This window comes from Mustelus asterias, chromosome 24 (genome assembly GCF_964213995.1).
Source record: "Mustelus asterias chromosome 24, sMusAst1.hap1.1, whole genome shotgun sequence".
In the NCBI taxonomy this organism is placed as follows: Eukaryota; Metazoa; Chordata; class Chondrichthyes; order Carcharhiniformes; family Triakidae; genus Mustelus; species Mustelus asterias.
In genome coordinates this window covers 17,667,577-17,683,016 of record NC_135824.1, presented here as the reverse complement: position 1 = coordinate 17,683,016, position 15,440 = coordinate 17,667,577, and the positions used below count along the sequence as shown (strand labels likewise).

Below are 15,440 nucleotides of genomic sequence, written 5' to 3'. Positions count from 1 at the left end.
TCGCCATTCACGATTGGATGCGGCAGGACTGCGGAAGTTTGATCTGATCTGTCGATTGTGGAAATGCCTCGCTTTATTGCATGCTGTTTCGCATGCAAGTAGTCCGGTGTTATAGCTTCACTATTTGACACCTCGCTTTTACCTGATGCTGCTCCTGTCATACTCTTCTACACCCTTCATTGAATAAGGGTTGATTTCCCACTTGATGGTAATAGCGATAGGCCAGGCTGTGAAGTTACATATTGTGGTTAAATACAATTCTGATGCCACTGATAGTCCACAGCATCTCATGGAAGCCAGTTTTCTACTGCCAGATCTGCTCTAAAGCTATTCCAATTAGCACAGTAGTAGTGTCACACAACATGATGGAGTGCATCCTCAATGTGAAGATGGGACTTTGTCTCCACAAAGACTGTGGTCACTCCTACCAATACTGTCATTTTCAAATGCATGTGCAACAGGTACACTACTGAGACAAGGTCAAGAGTTTTTTTTCCCTTCAGCATTTGGCACAAGCCTAGTCTAGTTCCAAATCAGGGTGGTGTGTGACTTGGAGGGGAACTTCCAGGTGGTGGTGTTCCCATGCCTTTGCTGCTCTTGTCCTTCTAAGGGGAAAGAGTTTGCGGGTTTGGGAGATGCTGCCGCAAGATGCCTTGGTGAGTTGCTGCAGTGCATCTTGGAGATGGTACATACTGCTGCCACTATGCGTTGGTGATTGAGGGATTGAATGCTTATTGTGGTGAATGAATGCCTATCAAGCTAGCTACTTTGTCCTGGAGGGTGTCAAGCTTTTGAGTGTTGTTGGAACTGCACTCATCCAGGCAAAGGGAGAGTATTCCACCACACTTTCGACTTGTGCCTTTGGGGAGTTAGAAGCCGAGTTATTCTTTGCCAGGTTCACAGCCTCTGACTTGCTCTTTTAGCCACAGTATTTATATGGTTGGTCTAGATCAGTTTCTGGTCAATGGTAAGTTCCAGGATGTGAACAGTGGGGGCTTTAGCTACTTTATCAACCCAAGCCTGAATACAGTGCAGGTCTATATGGACACAGACTGTTTCAGTATCTGAGGAGTCGTGAATAGTGCTGAAAGTTGTGTAATCATCCATGAACATTCCCACTTCTAACCTCATGATGAACTGAAAGTCATTGATGAAACAGCTAAAGATGGTTGGGCCTAACACTACTCTGGGAAATTCCTGAAGTGATGTCCTAGGGGTGAGATGAATGACCTCCAACAACCACAAGTTCTTTCCTTCATGCTGGGTATGACTCCAACAAGTGGAGAGTTTTCCCCTTGATTTCCATTGACTTCCATTTCACTAGGGCCTCTTGATGCCACACTTTGTCAAAGGCTGCATTGATGACAGGGGCAGTCACCCTTGCCTCACTGATATGATTCTGATGAATGCACAGATTAAAGAAAAAAGGTAGATCAGGGAGCTAATGAGTAGAACAGACTCTGAAACGAGTGAGAATCCTTCTAATTTTCCATGATGGATTATCTATTGCCCTCCCCGTGTCTGCGTGGGTTTCCTCCAGGTGCTCTGGTTTCCTCCCACAGTCCAAAAGATGTGGTGGTTAGGTGCATAGGCCATGCTAAATTCTCCCTCAGTGTACCCAAACAGGCGCCGGAGTGTGGTAACTAGGAAGTTTTCACAGTAACTTCATTGCAGTGTTAAATGTAATCCTTCTTGAGCCTACTTGTGACACTAATAAATAAACTTTAAACTTAAACTATCTTACCAAGGAAGAGTGACGATTATGATGCTTAATTAGGAAAACATGATAGCTAGGAAAACATGATAGCTAAGAAAACAGTTTGAAACTACAGCAGCATGATAAAACATTCAAACATTAATTTCTAACTAGCATGCCCACAATCAACTTCTTATTAAATATTTTAACTGTATAAAAACTGATTTTAAACAAACCCACCAAGGCAATAGCTTGGGATCAAGGTTGGAAGCCAGGCCACATTCGAAAAAGCGGAAGTATGCAAGGAATTGATACGTGCCAGCTCTGAAACTCCCCCAGAATATGACAATGGTCCTATTGGATCCATACGCCAAAGTATCAGTTCACTGTAGATAGCATTGGGGTCATGAAACATTCGGGTAGCTGCATTTTTAACCTGCTGCGAAGTTGGCCCTTTTAAGGACTTTGCAGATTCTAACATAAGCTTTTCCTTTTCAACAAATTCAGCTTCAGGAGTCATTAGCGCATTGTGGTGTGAAGAGGTTAGCAGCAATGGTAGCACTGAATGACAAGCCAAGTCATTTAGATGGAAACGATGTCCACAATATCTAAACTTGTGCGACACGATTAGAACTGTGGTGAAAGCAGATTCTTCAGCAAAAGTTACTGCCCACTGATTTAGTGATCCATCAACGTGTTTTGAAATCATCATAACTGCTGGAGTGATGATATTTAATTTTGAGCTACTCGCACAATAGGTCATCCCATTGATATTTGGATCATTATCTGGAAGGTTCTTAACATTTTTAACAGTACATGCATACATCATGATATTTCTGCTGAGTGAGTTTGCATCGCCAGTAGGAAAAGCAACAGGAATCCGAGATGAAAATGCAACCTAAAATGCAAAGAGAATTGAATATTTTTAGTTAACATACATTACTGTTTCTGCATGGTTTGAAAATTATCCTCTTCCTAGATTAAGTAAAAATATTTACATCTGCAATTAACCTTTGAAGTATCTCAAATACCTTCACACAAATGAACAAAGGTGTCAAGCAAAGGAGGCAGCTAAGTTAAGGGAGCTAATCAAAGGCAGAGCTAAAGAGATAGCTTTTATGGATGCTTTTAACAGAGAGGCCCGAGGTACAAGGTGGGGGATTCAGGAAGGAGTTCCAAAGTTGGAATCAAGCAGAAATTTGCCTAAATACATCGGTCACTTTACACAGGTTGTCCTCCCCCCATGGCCTCTCAAATCCTGGCCCTCTTGCCCCCTCTTCAACCCATCGCTGCTGACCCCTCATCACGCAAATGCAGTACCAGTAGAGGCCACCACTTCTGCTGGTGCTACCTCAAGAACTGCTAGCTTCAGATTGGCTGGTAGCTCTCAGAGGTGGGACTTCCGGTCTGTGGTGACCAGAAATCCTGCCTCCAGCCTGTAAATGGCTACTGAATGTGACTGGGGGAATCTGCTCCTCCCCTGCACTGGCTTAACCTAGTGGAATAACGGTAACTGGAACCCTGGTGAACAATAGGATCAACAGTCTTCCTTTTTCACAAGAACAAGGGAAACTGGAAAAACTTAGCAGGCCAGCCAGCATCTATCAGGAAAGAAACACAATTAACATTGAGTCAAGGACCCTTCGTCAGAACTGAAAGGGGAAAGAATTCTATTCTTGCTTCAGATTCCAGCATCCTCGGTATTTTGTTTATTTTAGTCTTTCTCTTGAATCAATTAAATTTAAAGATTGAGAAAGATGCAGAGGAAGAACATAGAAGGGTGAATTAATTAGAGCCAAATCGGATACAGAAATAAATAAAGAGATGGAAAGAATACATGGATTAAGAAAGGGAGAAAAAAGGAAAAGATAGAAAAAACTATTATTTTTTTAAAATTTAAAACAAGGTCCAACCAGCAATTAACTGAGTGCAGGAATGGAATCCCAAAGTTTCAACTGTTATCTCTCTGGGCTGGAAAGGTTAAATGACATTACGGAAATATAAATCTAATAAAAAGGGTCTTATGTCATTAAATTTAAAGCCTAACATTCTGGAGTGAGTTTTTAATTAGTTTTAACAATGCAGATGCAGCAATTTTTTGAAACCCCTGGAGAAATTTATGTGCACTCCCATTCCTGCAAGTCAAGCAGCAGAGTGGCACAAATCATTTAGCAGAGTGGGGCAATTTTGAACAAGGCACATCTCTTCTTCGGCACAAATTGCTGGGTTATTTCCACATTAATAACGGTGTGCCTGTTTAAGCTCCTTGTTATTTTTCCCAAAAATATCTGAATTAGTGCATGGTTTCAATTCAATCCTGAAATCATCTACTTCTGAAGCACTACACAGAGCTTTTCCAGATCTCATCATTGGAGTTGTTGCTGGCACTTAACTTCCAACACACCAGACAGCTGACCAAAAGCACTATACTTCAAGCTCTAGTGAAGCGGGAGGACGTTTGAATTCAATGAGGATAAACATTGTTGAAATTAAACTTGAGGAAAACATAATTTGTCTTCATTTTATATCATGCACTGTTTGGCAACCAATTGAAAAAAATACATAACGATTAATAAATTTAAAGCCAACAAAAAGGTGCTGGTTTATCGTAAGCCCTGGGATTTGTAGTAGGCCCAAATGCCTCAGTAGAAATCTTCTGGAAATAGAAGGGACAACTTAAAATAAAAATCTAGTGACATTCAAATGCCCAGGAGTAGAAGACCAGAGCTAAGGCATACATTAGTAAGGCAGTCAAAACGCCATGTCATATATATTACACTGGAATCCCATTTTGAAAATACCGTCAAATTGTTTTGTAATTTAAGTGCAAGATGCTGATTATCCTCAAGTGAAAATTTTTCTAACAATTTTGAAGAAAACAAAGGAGGTGATGAGTATTTTTTAAATAATTGATAATACAGATCCAATACATGTTTTAATATCCCCAGCTGCTCAATTCCCTATGGAGCTTTTATTACAATTTTTAAGCATACATCACTATGTATCAAAAATTTATAGGAATGTTGTCTGGCCTTGAAATTTGTAGCTATGAGGAGATTGGATAGGATAGGGTTGCTTTCCTTAGAAGAGAGGAAGCTAAGGAGTGAACTAATTGAGCTGTACAAAATTATGAGGAGTCCAGATAGAATAGACAGAAAAGACTTGTTTCCCCTCGCTGAGGGATCAATTACCAGGGGACATAGATTTAAGGTGATTGGTAGAAGGATTAGAGGGGGCATGAGGAAAAACTTTTTCACCCAGAGGACAGTAAGGGCCCGATTTTACCATCAAGTTGCACCCGTTTTCTGGCACGAAAACTTGGTAAAGTCGGGTGTGAGGCAAGTAGCACGAACTGCGCCCGCCTCTGCGCCTGTTCCCCCTTTAGCAAAGAACGAAAATGGCCGCCATCCGGACCACGCCCGAAACGGGCGCGACGTCAATTTAAATGCATTTGCATCCATTTAAATTGACTTCATGGGCTGCACGCCCAAACGTACCGGCGCTTCCCCCTTTACCACCACATTCACCCGCCCAGATTAGGCGTGAAACAGACATGGTCCGCAAAGGTCCGATTCGGGCGCTCCAGCTTCTGAGATAAGTTCAGAGCTTCCGACGGCTCTCTGACTCAGATCGGTGGTGGAGGGGGAGGTGATAGAGGGTCAGTTATGTTCTGGGGGTGGGGCAATGCCTGTGGGGGCCATTATCCGGCCCGGGAGCGAAGTGGCAGAGGAGCGTTTTTCTATTTTTTTTTTACTGCACATGCGCAGTTGAAGGCTCCAATCGGGGCTGCAGTGTTTCGGGTGCGTTAAGCCCCGCCCACAGGCTTCTGCAGCGCGATTCCGAATCGCTGCTATTTTTTCAGGCAGAGTGCATACGGGGACGCCTGAGAACGGGTCTAAAAGTTGCATCTGAAACGCTCTCAGTTTCAAGTCCGCCCAGCACTTCGAATTAAAATGGTAAAAGAAGGCCCTAAGTGTCTGGAATTCAGTGCCCAAGTTGATAGCTGAGGCTTAAATGTTCAATTCATTGAAAAGGTACCTGGATCTGTATCTGAAGTGCCTGCAAGGCTATGGACTAGATGCTGGAAAATCTCTTTTTTGGCTAGTGCAGACACAATGGGCTCAATGGCCTCTTTCCACACCCTAACTTTTCTATGGTTCCATGGTTCTAAATGAACAATGGCTTTTGAAATGTACATTTTTTTTCAACTGAAAGCAACAAGTCTTTTTGCACGTACCTGGACTTGTCTGAAGATTCCTGGGTGATACTCATCTAAATACTTCACATGCCAAACTAAAAATGAACCATCTATAGGATGGATTGTAAACAGCATATCAGCATTTCTGTTCCACTCTGTTTGCAGCGTCTCAATTTTTCGATCTAACAACATGGTGGGCAATGGAATCCCCGCAGAGGATGGTGTAGATATTTTGGTGCTCCCATCTTGCTCTACCTCCTCATTCTCGTACTCTGATCCTTTCTCTGAAGTTTCATCTTGTTCTGTGACAAAGTAGAAATAATACAGCACGGAAAAGTGTGTGCAACTTCAAACAAACCTAGTATATTTAGAGTAAACATGCCTTATATGTTTATTGATCTTCTACAGGAAGTTATTTTAAAGTGCAAAGTTGCTCCAAAACATAGAATATTTGTACTAAGCAAGAGAATCTCTCGATTTAAGCAAAATGTCCAAAGTATTTTCATTCATTGCATTTCTTTTTAACCTCACCCAATATGATTCTGTTAGCAATTGATCTTGCATTCAAGCCATTGCACAGACTGCAGGGAGTGAAATTTCTCTAAACAGCAAGTAGAACAATGCTAGTTTCTTTGTAACCAACGGTCCAATGACAATAAGAAATTTTACTTTACAAAGCTGCACTTCCCACAACTTCCTTAGTAGGTCATTAATTAGAAGAAGAAAGATTTTACATTCCAACAGATATCTCAAGCCTAGTTCTTTGCAGGCAATGAACAAAATATGCGGTTCTATTGTTACGCTCCTTACATGTCTTTAAAAAAGACAGTTTTAAAAAAAACTTTTCAGTATTTTTCTGAAATTCATACCAAGAGAAGAGTGCGAGAGATTGAAAAAAGCGTGAGTGTGCAGCGAGAAATCTGAGTGCTAGCTTGGAATTTGGAGCTCCTGAGATGACATCAAAAGTGACACAGGCAAGCAGCTGATTGGGTGAATACAGTCAGGTAAGTATTTACTACTTTGTAAGGTCTTTATTTTGTAGTTTATAGTTTGTAAGGGCTATATTCTGTAATAACGAGGACCAGGGAATAAGGGCCCTAGAATAATTGATATTATTTGATTTTAAATACCCTCCAAAAGATTTAATTTAAAGGGGTGAGTCATGGTAGGAGTGTTCAAAGTCATCATGTGCTCTTCCTGCTCTATGTGGGAAGCTTGGGACATTTCCAATGCCCAGGGCCAGCGTGCATGCAGGAAGTGTCTCCAGCAGAAGCTCCTGGAAGCCTGCATTTTGGAGCTAGAGCAGCAGCTGGTGAAACTGTGTGGCATCCGTGAGGCAGAGCGTATTGTGAGAAACACATATAGCGAGGTGGTAACACTGAAGGCCAAGACTCCACTGGCAGGAAGAGAATGGGTGGCCATCAGGCAGAGCAAGAGGACTCGGCAGGTGTTAGCAGTAAAATTAAAGTGCTTTGAATTGGGGGAAGTGGATTAAGGTGAATAGAAACTGGTTGGCAGACAGGAAACAAAGAGTAGAAATAAACGGGCACTTTTCTAAGTGGTAGGCAGTGACTAGATAGACTAGGTACCACAGGAATCAGTGCTAGGATCCCAGCTATTCAGAATGTATATTATGATTTAGGTGAATGAACCAAATGCAATATCTCGAGATTTGGAAATGACACAAAGCTGGGTGGGAGGGCGAGCTGTGATTTGGAAGAGTGAGTGGGCAAATGCATGGCAGAAGCAGTATAATATGGATAAATATGAGGTTATCCACTTTGAGTGCAAAAAAATGAAGGCAGATTATTATCTAAATGGCTATAGATTGAAAGAGGGGAATGTGCAACAAGACCTGGGTGTCGCTGAAAGTAAGCGTGCAGGTGCAACAAGCAGTGAAGAAGGCAAATGGTATGCTCTTCATAATGAGAGGATTAGAGTACAGGAGGAGGTTAGTCTTGCTGCAGTTACACAGGGCCTTGGTGTGACCCCCCCCACACTTGAATACTGTGTGCAGATTTGATCTCCTTACCTGAGGAAGTATGTTCTTGCTATGGAGGGAGTGCAGTGAAGGTTTACCAGTGATTCCTAGGATGGTGGGACCAACGTATGAGGAGAGATCGAGTTGGTTAGGATTATATTCGCCGGACGTTAGAGGAATGAGAGGGGATGTTATATAAACCTATAAAATTCTTAACAAGACTAGACAGGGTAGATGCAGGGAGGATGTTCCCAATGGCAGGAGAATCCAGACCAGGGCTCATAGTCTGAAGCTCTGGAGTAAACCATTTAGGACTGAGAGGAGCAATTTCTTCACCCAGATTGTGATGAGCCTGTGGAATTCTGTACCACAGAAAGCAGTTGAGGCCAAAACATTGCATGCTCTCAAGAAGGAGTTAGATGCGGCTCTTGGGGCTAAAGCGATCCACGGATATGAAGAACAGGTTACTGAGTTGGATGATCAGCCAAGGTCATAATGAACAGCTGAGTAGACTTGAAGGACTGAAAGGCCTACTTGTGCTCCTACTTTTTTCTGTTTTCCGATCCACAAGTGTTGCAAATCCATTTAGTACCGCATCTCATTTGAAAGATTTTGATCATTAATGTAAAGCAATTATGCCTTTGAAGAAAAAGCACCAACGAGTAAGTAGCTGAGCTATGTGACCAGGGTAGCCTAGTCCATATAAATAGTTGCTATTTAACCACAAGGTTATAATTCCTATGAAACTGTACTTCAGGAAGGAGGCAATAACTGCAGGGATGGGCTGAGGGGAAAAAATAATAACTTGAATACTGTGTGCAGATTTGATCTCCTTACCTGTCTGCCAACCAGTTTCTATTCACCTTAATCCACTTCCCCCAATTCAATACTGTACTACATTTAAGTGAAAAGCTCAGAACATGTTTTCCAACTCTAATCTATCATCTTCTTTCTTCTCCCACCAACACTCACATTTTAGATATGCCTCCCATAACCATTACCCAACCAGAATGAACAATAGACTATCACATAAAGGTTGAATAGTGCAGGACAAGAACATGGGATCACAACCTCCAGGCCTTGAGATAGAAAGCAGTTGCGACTGACATGATGAAAGACTCTAATTATAGCTTCATGGGATTCCGTGTGATACAAGTCTGACCAATCTCAACACACTGCCATGCAAACATGAAGTGAAAGCATAAACGGCTTAATATTCCGAACCCAGATACAGTGCAACAACAGCTGGTTGAGAAAACAGAAATACTACTAATGCAGCAGGATTTGCTCTGCTGAGGTATAATTAACAGATTTTGTAGTAGTGCAGAGCGGACTTTATCGAAGATAATATTTGACCTAGACAACTGGAGCTAGGACAAAGATTTATACAATTGTGACATGAATAAAAATGACTTTAACCATTTTACAGCTAGCAGCATGTTGACTTACAATTGCTTATTTTTAAAAAAACTGAAATTGCTATTAAAATGAAAACTGACTGCCTCTTCCCCCTGGCCACATGGGTAGATAAACCTGAACACAATGCACAGATTAGTTAAAAATCAAATCCTGCAGCAGATTAAATTGTGCCCACCTATTTCACTGAACACAAACATTTTATTTGCCATGCTTACCGGTGTCGAGTTTCATTTTCAGTCCACTCTGACTAGCAGTGTCAAGTTCATCTTCCATCTGCTGATCCGTGAGCTTTCTCAATTGCTCCATGAATATTTCCATAGATGATGTAAAATGCAGCTCTTTATTGTTCAGCCAGTGAACCACAAAATTTCCACCTCCATCTTCTATATTAAAAGCTGTGCCAGCTAGTGCTGGTGGAATATCTGTACATAACAATGGAAAAACATCAGAACATATTAATCTGAGAAATATTTTCATCGCCAATTGAATAATGTTATGTGTCAAATCAAACCAAACCAATTGGCACTGTGTTCTTTTTAAGTCTATCAAGATTATGTTCAAAAAGATTCGCTATGTCAGTAACCTCAAGCAAACTGTAAACAACCAACTTTTCTATTTAAAACTCCAATTTGTGCCTGCAACCTACATTCTAAATATTTCCAAACAAACCCAAATCTTTCTTACTAAGGTAGTAGAAGCATTAAATGACACCTTTATAAAAGGCGTCTCTGGATTAAACTCAATGGTTGACCTTTGAATATTTCCTGCATTTCATAGCTAAGTGGAACATGCACCATTCCTTGGCTACATTCTGGCAGAAAGGTGGGCATAGAAAATCCCTCACTGACCACATCACCTATTAAAACATTGGGCCACGGCTTTTAGATTCATATTTGGCCACCACCAGCTCACAAATGAGGGACCCAGCTGACATCAAAGTTGGTGCAAATAAAGTGGGTGGGAACTAAATGCTTTAGGGTTGGAAAACTGACACAGCTGATAGTAAATCCTCCCATTTACGGTTCCCGCCAGATATGCAGAATTTATATCAATTCTAGCCGTAAGAAAATTAGTCACTTTTCAACATTCAATTAGTTTGTATTAAAAATGGGTCTGATTATCTTTGTATGGTAAAAGCGATTACAGGCTTTTTTCTATGGGCGCATGGTGGCGTAGTGATGTTGTCACTAGACAAGCAATTCAGAGATCCAGGATAATGCTCTGGGGTACTGGGTTCGAAACCCACAACAGCAGCAGATGGTAAAATTTGAATTAAAAGTCTAATCATGACCATGAAACCATTGTTGTAAAACTGCCACTGGTTCACGAAAGCCCTTTAGGGAAGGAAATCTACATGAGACCTACAGCTATATGGATGCCTGAAATGGCCTAGCAAGCTACCTAGCTGCACAAAATCAATAAAAAGGAATGAAACCTCTCAATCTTGCAAAGTTCTCCTTACTAATATCTGGGGGCTTAGACCAAAGGTGAGAGAGCTGTCGTATTGACTAGTCAAGTTCCTCAGGGAAGTCCAAGGCACAACCAGCTGTTTCATCAATGAGTCAGAAGTGGGGATGTTCGCCGATGATTACACAATGTTCAGCACCATTTGCAACTCCTCAGATACTGAAAAGGGCGGCATGGTAGCACAGTGGTTAGCACTGCTGCTTCACAGCTCCAGGGACCTGGGTTCGATTCCCGGCTTGGGTCACTGTCTGTGTGGAGTTTGCACATTCTCCTCGTGTCTACGTGGGTTTCTTCCGGGTGCTCCGGTTTCCTCCCACAGTCCAAAGATGTGCGGGTTAGGTTGATTGGCCATGCTAAAAATTGCCCTTAGTGTCCTGTGATGTGTAGGTTAGAGGGATTAGTGGGTAGGGCCTGGGTGGGTTTGTGGTCGGTGCAGACCTGATGGGCCGAATGGCCTCTTTCTGTACTGTAGGGTTTCTATGTTTCTATGAAAAGCAGTCCATGTCCAAATGCAACAAGATCTGGACAACATCCAGAATTAGGCTCACAAGTGGCAAGTATCATTCGCACCACCCAAGTGCCAGGCGATGATAAGCTCAACAAGAGAACCTACTATCGCCCCTTGACTTTCAATGGCATTACCATCAATGAATCCCTCCACTATCAACATCTTGGGGTTTACCTTTGACCAGAAACTCACTGGACTAACGTTACAAATACTGTGGCTTATACAGGTCAGAGGCTAGGAATTCTGGCAAGTAACTCACGTCCTGACTCCCCAAAGCCTGCCCATAATCTACAATACAAGTCAGGAGTGTGATGGAATACTCTCGTCTTGTTCAGATGAGTGCAGCTCCAATACTCAAGGAGTTTGACACCATCCAGGACAAAGCAACCATCCACAAACATTCACTCTCTCAACACCGACACAATGACAGCTGTGTACACCATCTACAAGATGCACTGCAGGATCTTACCAAGCCTTCATAGACATCATCTTCCAAACTCATGATCACTACCATCTAAAAGGATAAGAGCAGCAAATGCAGGAGAATACCACCACCTGCAAATTCTCCTCCAAGGCACTCGCCATCCTGACTTGGAACTATATTGCTGTTCCTTCACTGTCGCTGGGTCAAAATCCTGGAATTCCCTCCCTGACAGTGTATGGATGTACCTACACCACATGAATTTCAGCAGTTCAAGGAGAGAGCTCACCCCCACCTTCTCAAGGGCAACTAGGGATGGCCTCGTCAGCGAAGCGCACATCCCTCAAATTAATTTTTTTTAAATTACTAATCCTAACCTGTATTAGGATTAATGCTTGCTGCAATATGAAAGTGACAGAGTGCATTAGCATAGTGTGAAATTTGTCTGTGGACTTCATGTGATCCCAGTTGGCTTGGCAAAACTTCCATATGGGCAGCCAGAACTGAAGATCTGCGGCGACTTCTTAGATGTTTCAAATGGTGAATTGTCTGCAAAACACAATTAAGCCATGCACGAATATTTATTCTTGTAGTAGATTAAGAGTATTCGTTTTAAACTTCCAGGCACAGACCATTACAATTTTAAAATAATTAACGCAGTTTTTCCTCGAGGTATTAACTGCTGGAAAACTAGGTTTTGTTCATCAAATTAGCCACATGTAACATTTTCTCCACAAAATCTTATTCATTGCATTGTGCTATAAAGACTTTGAGGCAAAGTGATTTATAATAGTACAAGTTGATGAGAAATGCATACAAACAACAATTTTATATTACTGATTGTAACAGCTTCTCCTATACGTATCTATTCTATGCCTGGTGCTAATTGAGAAATCTATAGGATTAATAAATTTGTGGCTAGCGTACATCAGACATTAAGATCTTCCACTCACAAACTATCACTTTTCCAATTTCCTTCACTAACATTTCCTATTTAACTGAACAATACTGACTTGCCAATCAGGAAAAGAAACATACCATCAAAATATCTGGAATTAAGAATCTACTGATGACCATGAAACCATTGTCAACTGTTGGAAAAACCCAGCTGGTTCACTGATGTCCTTTTGAAAAGGAAATCTGCCGTGCTTACTTGGTCTGGCCCATATGCGACTCCAGAGCCACAGCAATATGGTTGACTCTAAACTGCCCTTTGAAATGGCCTTGCAAGCCATTCGGTTCAAGGGCAACTAGGGATGGGCAATAAATGCTGGCCAGCCAATGACACCCATGTCCCATGAATGAATTTTAAAAATATTCAATTCTTTATTTTTCTCAACAATATCATTCTGGCAGTTGCAACCTTTGACAATGAACCAATCCTATTACTTTCTTTTTAATAAACTGTAATCTGGTCTTTTGACCCAGAAGAATATATATATGGGCATGAATAAATAAGACCATTAAAAAATTAAATAATTCAGGAGGGATAAAATATTAAACCTTTACTTCAGAAATCTCTCTCATACCCCACAGAGGCCTGACCCTTTCTTTAGGATAGTTAAAGTACCCGGTTTGCATTGTACACCCTGACTTTATCTGAATGAAAAGGTAAGGACCCCTACACTAAAGTAACTTTGTGCGCACCATACTGCTGAATTAAAGTTCCAAGAATACAGCATTGTCATTATGCACGTCACTTCAATCAATAATACCTACTAGATTCCAGATCAAGTTACTAAATTTGCTGAATCTAAAACAGTATAGGACCAAAAAATAAGAGAGTGGCATAAAGAAAGCTGCAGCACACAGTGATGGGGCACTTACAATACTTTGAAGTCATACCTATTAAACAAAATAAATTCTTCCAGAATCCTGCCTTCAAGTTGCAAATCAGAGCCAGGAACAAAATAACTCCCACAAAGCAATTCACATCTTCAGCAAATAAAAACAGGAATATCATTACTTGTCTCAGTCTCCAACGCTTTTAATTTGAAGATTCTATCCCATACTCCCCAGCACTATCACCATTGCAATCTATTCACAGAGTAAGAATGTACCTACATGAAACATCACAACTATACGCCGAACCATTGAACAGTGCCATTCGAAACTCAAGTACATGCCAGACTAACAAAGGTATGGTATCTGTAAGCATGTTTGATTTGTAGAAACCAACACTGACGTATTTAAGGCATATAGAGGTAAAGTTTGCACAGCTTTGTCTGCAAAACCCCACTGGTGGCATGGGACTTCACAAAATTTACCTCCCAGTTCTTCAAAAATGCATCAAATTGGAATTACAAATTACTGCATTTATTTCAAAATTACCACTGACAAAGCAAAAAGACATTTCCTTCTTTTAGCATACTGATTCAGATGGAAGCGGTGTTTTTTCTTACATATGTAGTAACTATCAGTACTACGAAGGGCCAAGTTGGCACAAGTAAACTTAATTTATATTGATTAATTGACAAATTAAACAAAGCATATTCATTGTTTAGAATTTCACTTTAAACTCTTTCTATTTGAAGGCTTTAGGAATGAGTACCTCCAGGGCATGTTGAATTTTGTCTTTCTGACTTCCACCATGAGGAAGAGTGCTGGTCGAGGTACTAATGGTAGATTCTGTCATTTGTCCTCCAAGAAGATCATCTTCTGGCAATAAGGTTTCAGCCCACAGCCGGCAGACACCATCTTGACATGAAGTCAGTACGACATTGCACACGGAACTCCTGGATATAGAAAACATTGGAATCTCATACACTCCAAAGTCTCTTCTATTCTACTACAGCTATTTTGCATTATACATACTCAAGAGGGATAAAGGCAATAATAAGCTTTGCATGACTGTGGATTACAACGTATGCACAATAGGATTTTGTAAGTACTTTTTGACTTGGCTTCATCAAAAGACCAACTATATTTTGCACTTATCATTAGAAATCTAAATTACGTAAAAGACTCCAGGGCCTTACTTGGACAAGCAACGTCACGCTTTTTTCAAAGATTATTATTCAGTACTTCGGCATTTACTCTAATTCCTCTCTAAACACATGAAATCATCCACAGAAATGTGCAAAAGTTATATAAACACTGCAGGCAGGTGTCATTCACAAGTCAAACCCAATATGTAATATGTCCTGCTTGAACATTGTAGGTTTTTTTCTTTCCAGTATCTTCTTTCATCTTTAATTGACAATTTAAGGAAAAAGAGGCACACATTAGTTGTATTTTTTCTCCAATTCAAAGCAACTTTGTTGGGACACAGTTCTGCATATACCAGACACTTCCATTAGATGACTCAAACTGCGATTGTTCACATGTGAATCTTCACGGTGAGTGTCAGTAAGCTGTTCGACTACAGGGGAAATCACATTCAGGTCTAATCCTGTTCTCAACTCATGTCCACACTATTGTGATGACAGTAGTGACATATACTTCTTTAAGGGGAATGTTTAAAAATTCAGCTCTATTCGACAGGCAGTCCATATGTCTGGCAAGAATGCAGCTCAGATTTTGGGACAGCAGGATAACTACTCATTTCAGCCTTGCAAGTGTTTATTTTAAATAGAGCTAATTGACTTTAATTTACTTAAGTTCCCTTGAGATTTCTGATTAGAGTGACTGACGGGGTCATGTGATGATGTAGTTTATATGCAAAGCTTTTACAGAAAGTAGTTAGTTGCAACTGAAGCTAGAAGGTTTTTGAAGGTTCCTGGAACTCACTCTCTCTTTGAAACCAAGTAT

General features: G+C 40.9%; 1 protein-coding gene across 4 annotated transcripts in view; it reads right to left on the bottom strand.

Annotated features, from left to right (window-relative positions):
- The window catches only part of dmxl2 (Dmx-like 2), a 143,694-nt gene that overhangs the window by 93,449 nt on the left and 34,805 nt on the right, over positions 1-15,440 (bottom strand). For all 4 annotated transcript variants that reach the window (XM_078241347.1, XM_078241348.1, XM_078241350.1 and 1 more), the window contains exons 8-12: positions 14,242-14,425; positions 12,068-12,239; positions 9,510-9,716; positions 5,934-6,196; positions 1,937-2,594 (exon numbers count right to left, since the gene is read on the bottom strand). In XM_078241347.1, coding sequence (XP_078097473.1) covers positions 1,937-2,594; positions 5,934-6,196; positions 9,510-9,716; positions 12,068-12,239; positions 14,242-14,425 — 1,484 coding nt within the window. The remainder of the gene's footprint in view (positions 1-1,936; positions 2,595-5,933; positions 6,197-9,509; positions 9,717-12,067; positions 12,240-14,241; positions 14,426-15,440) is intronic.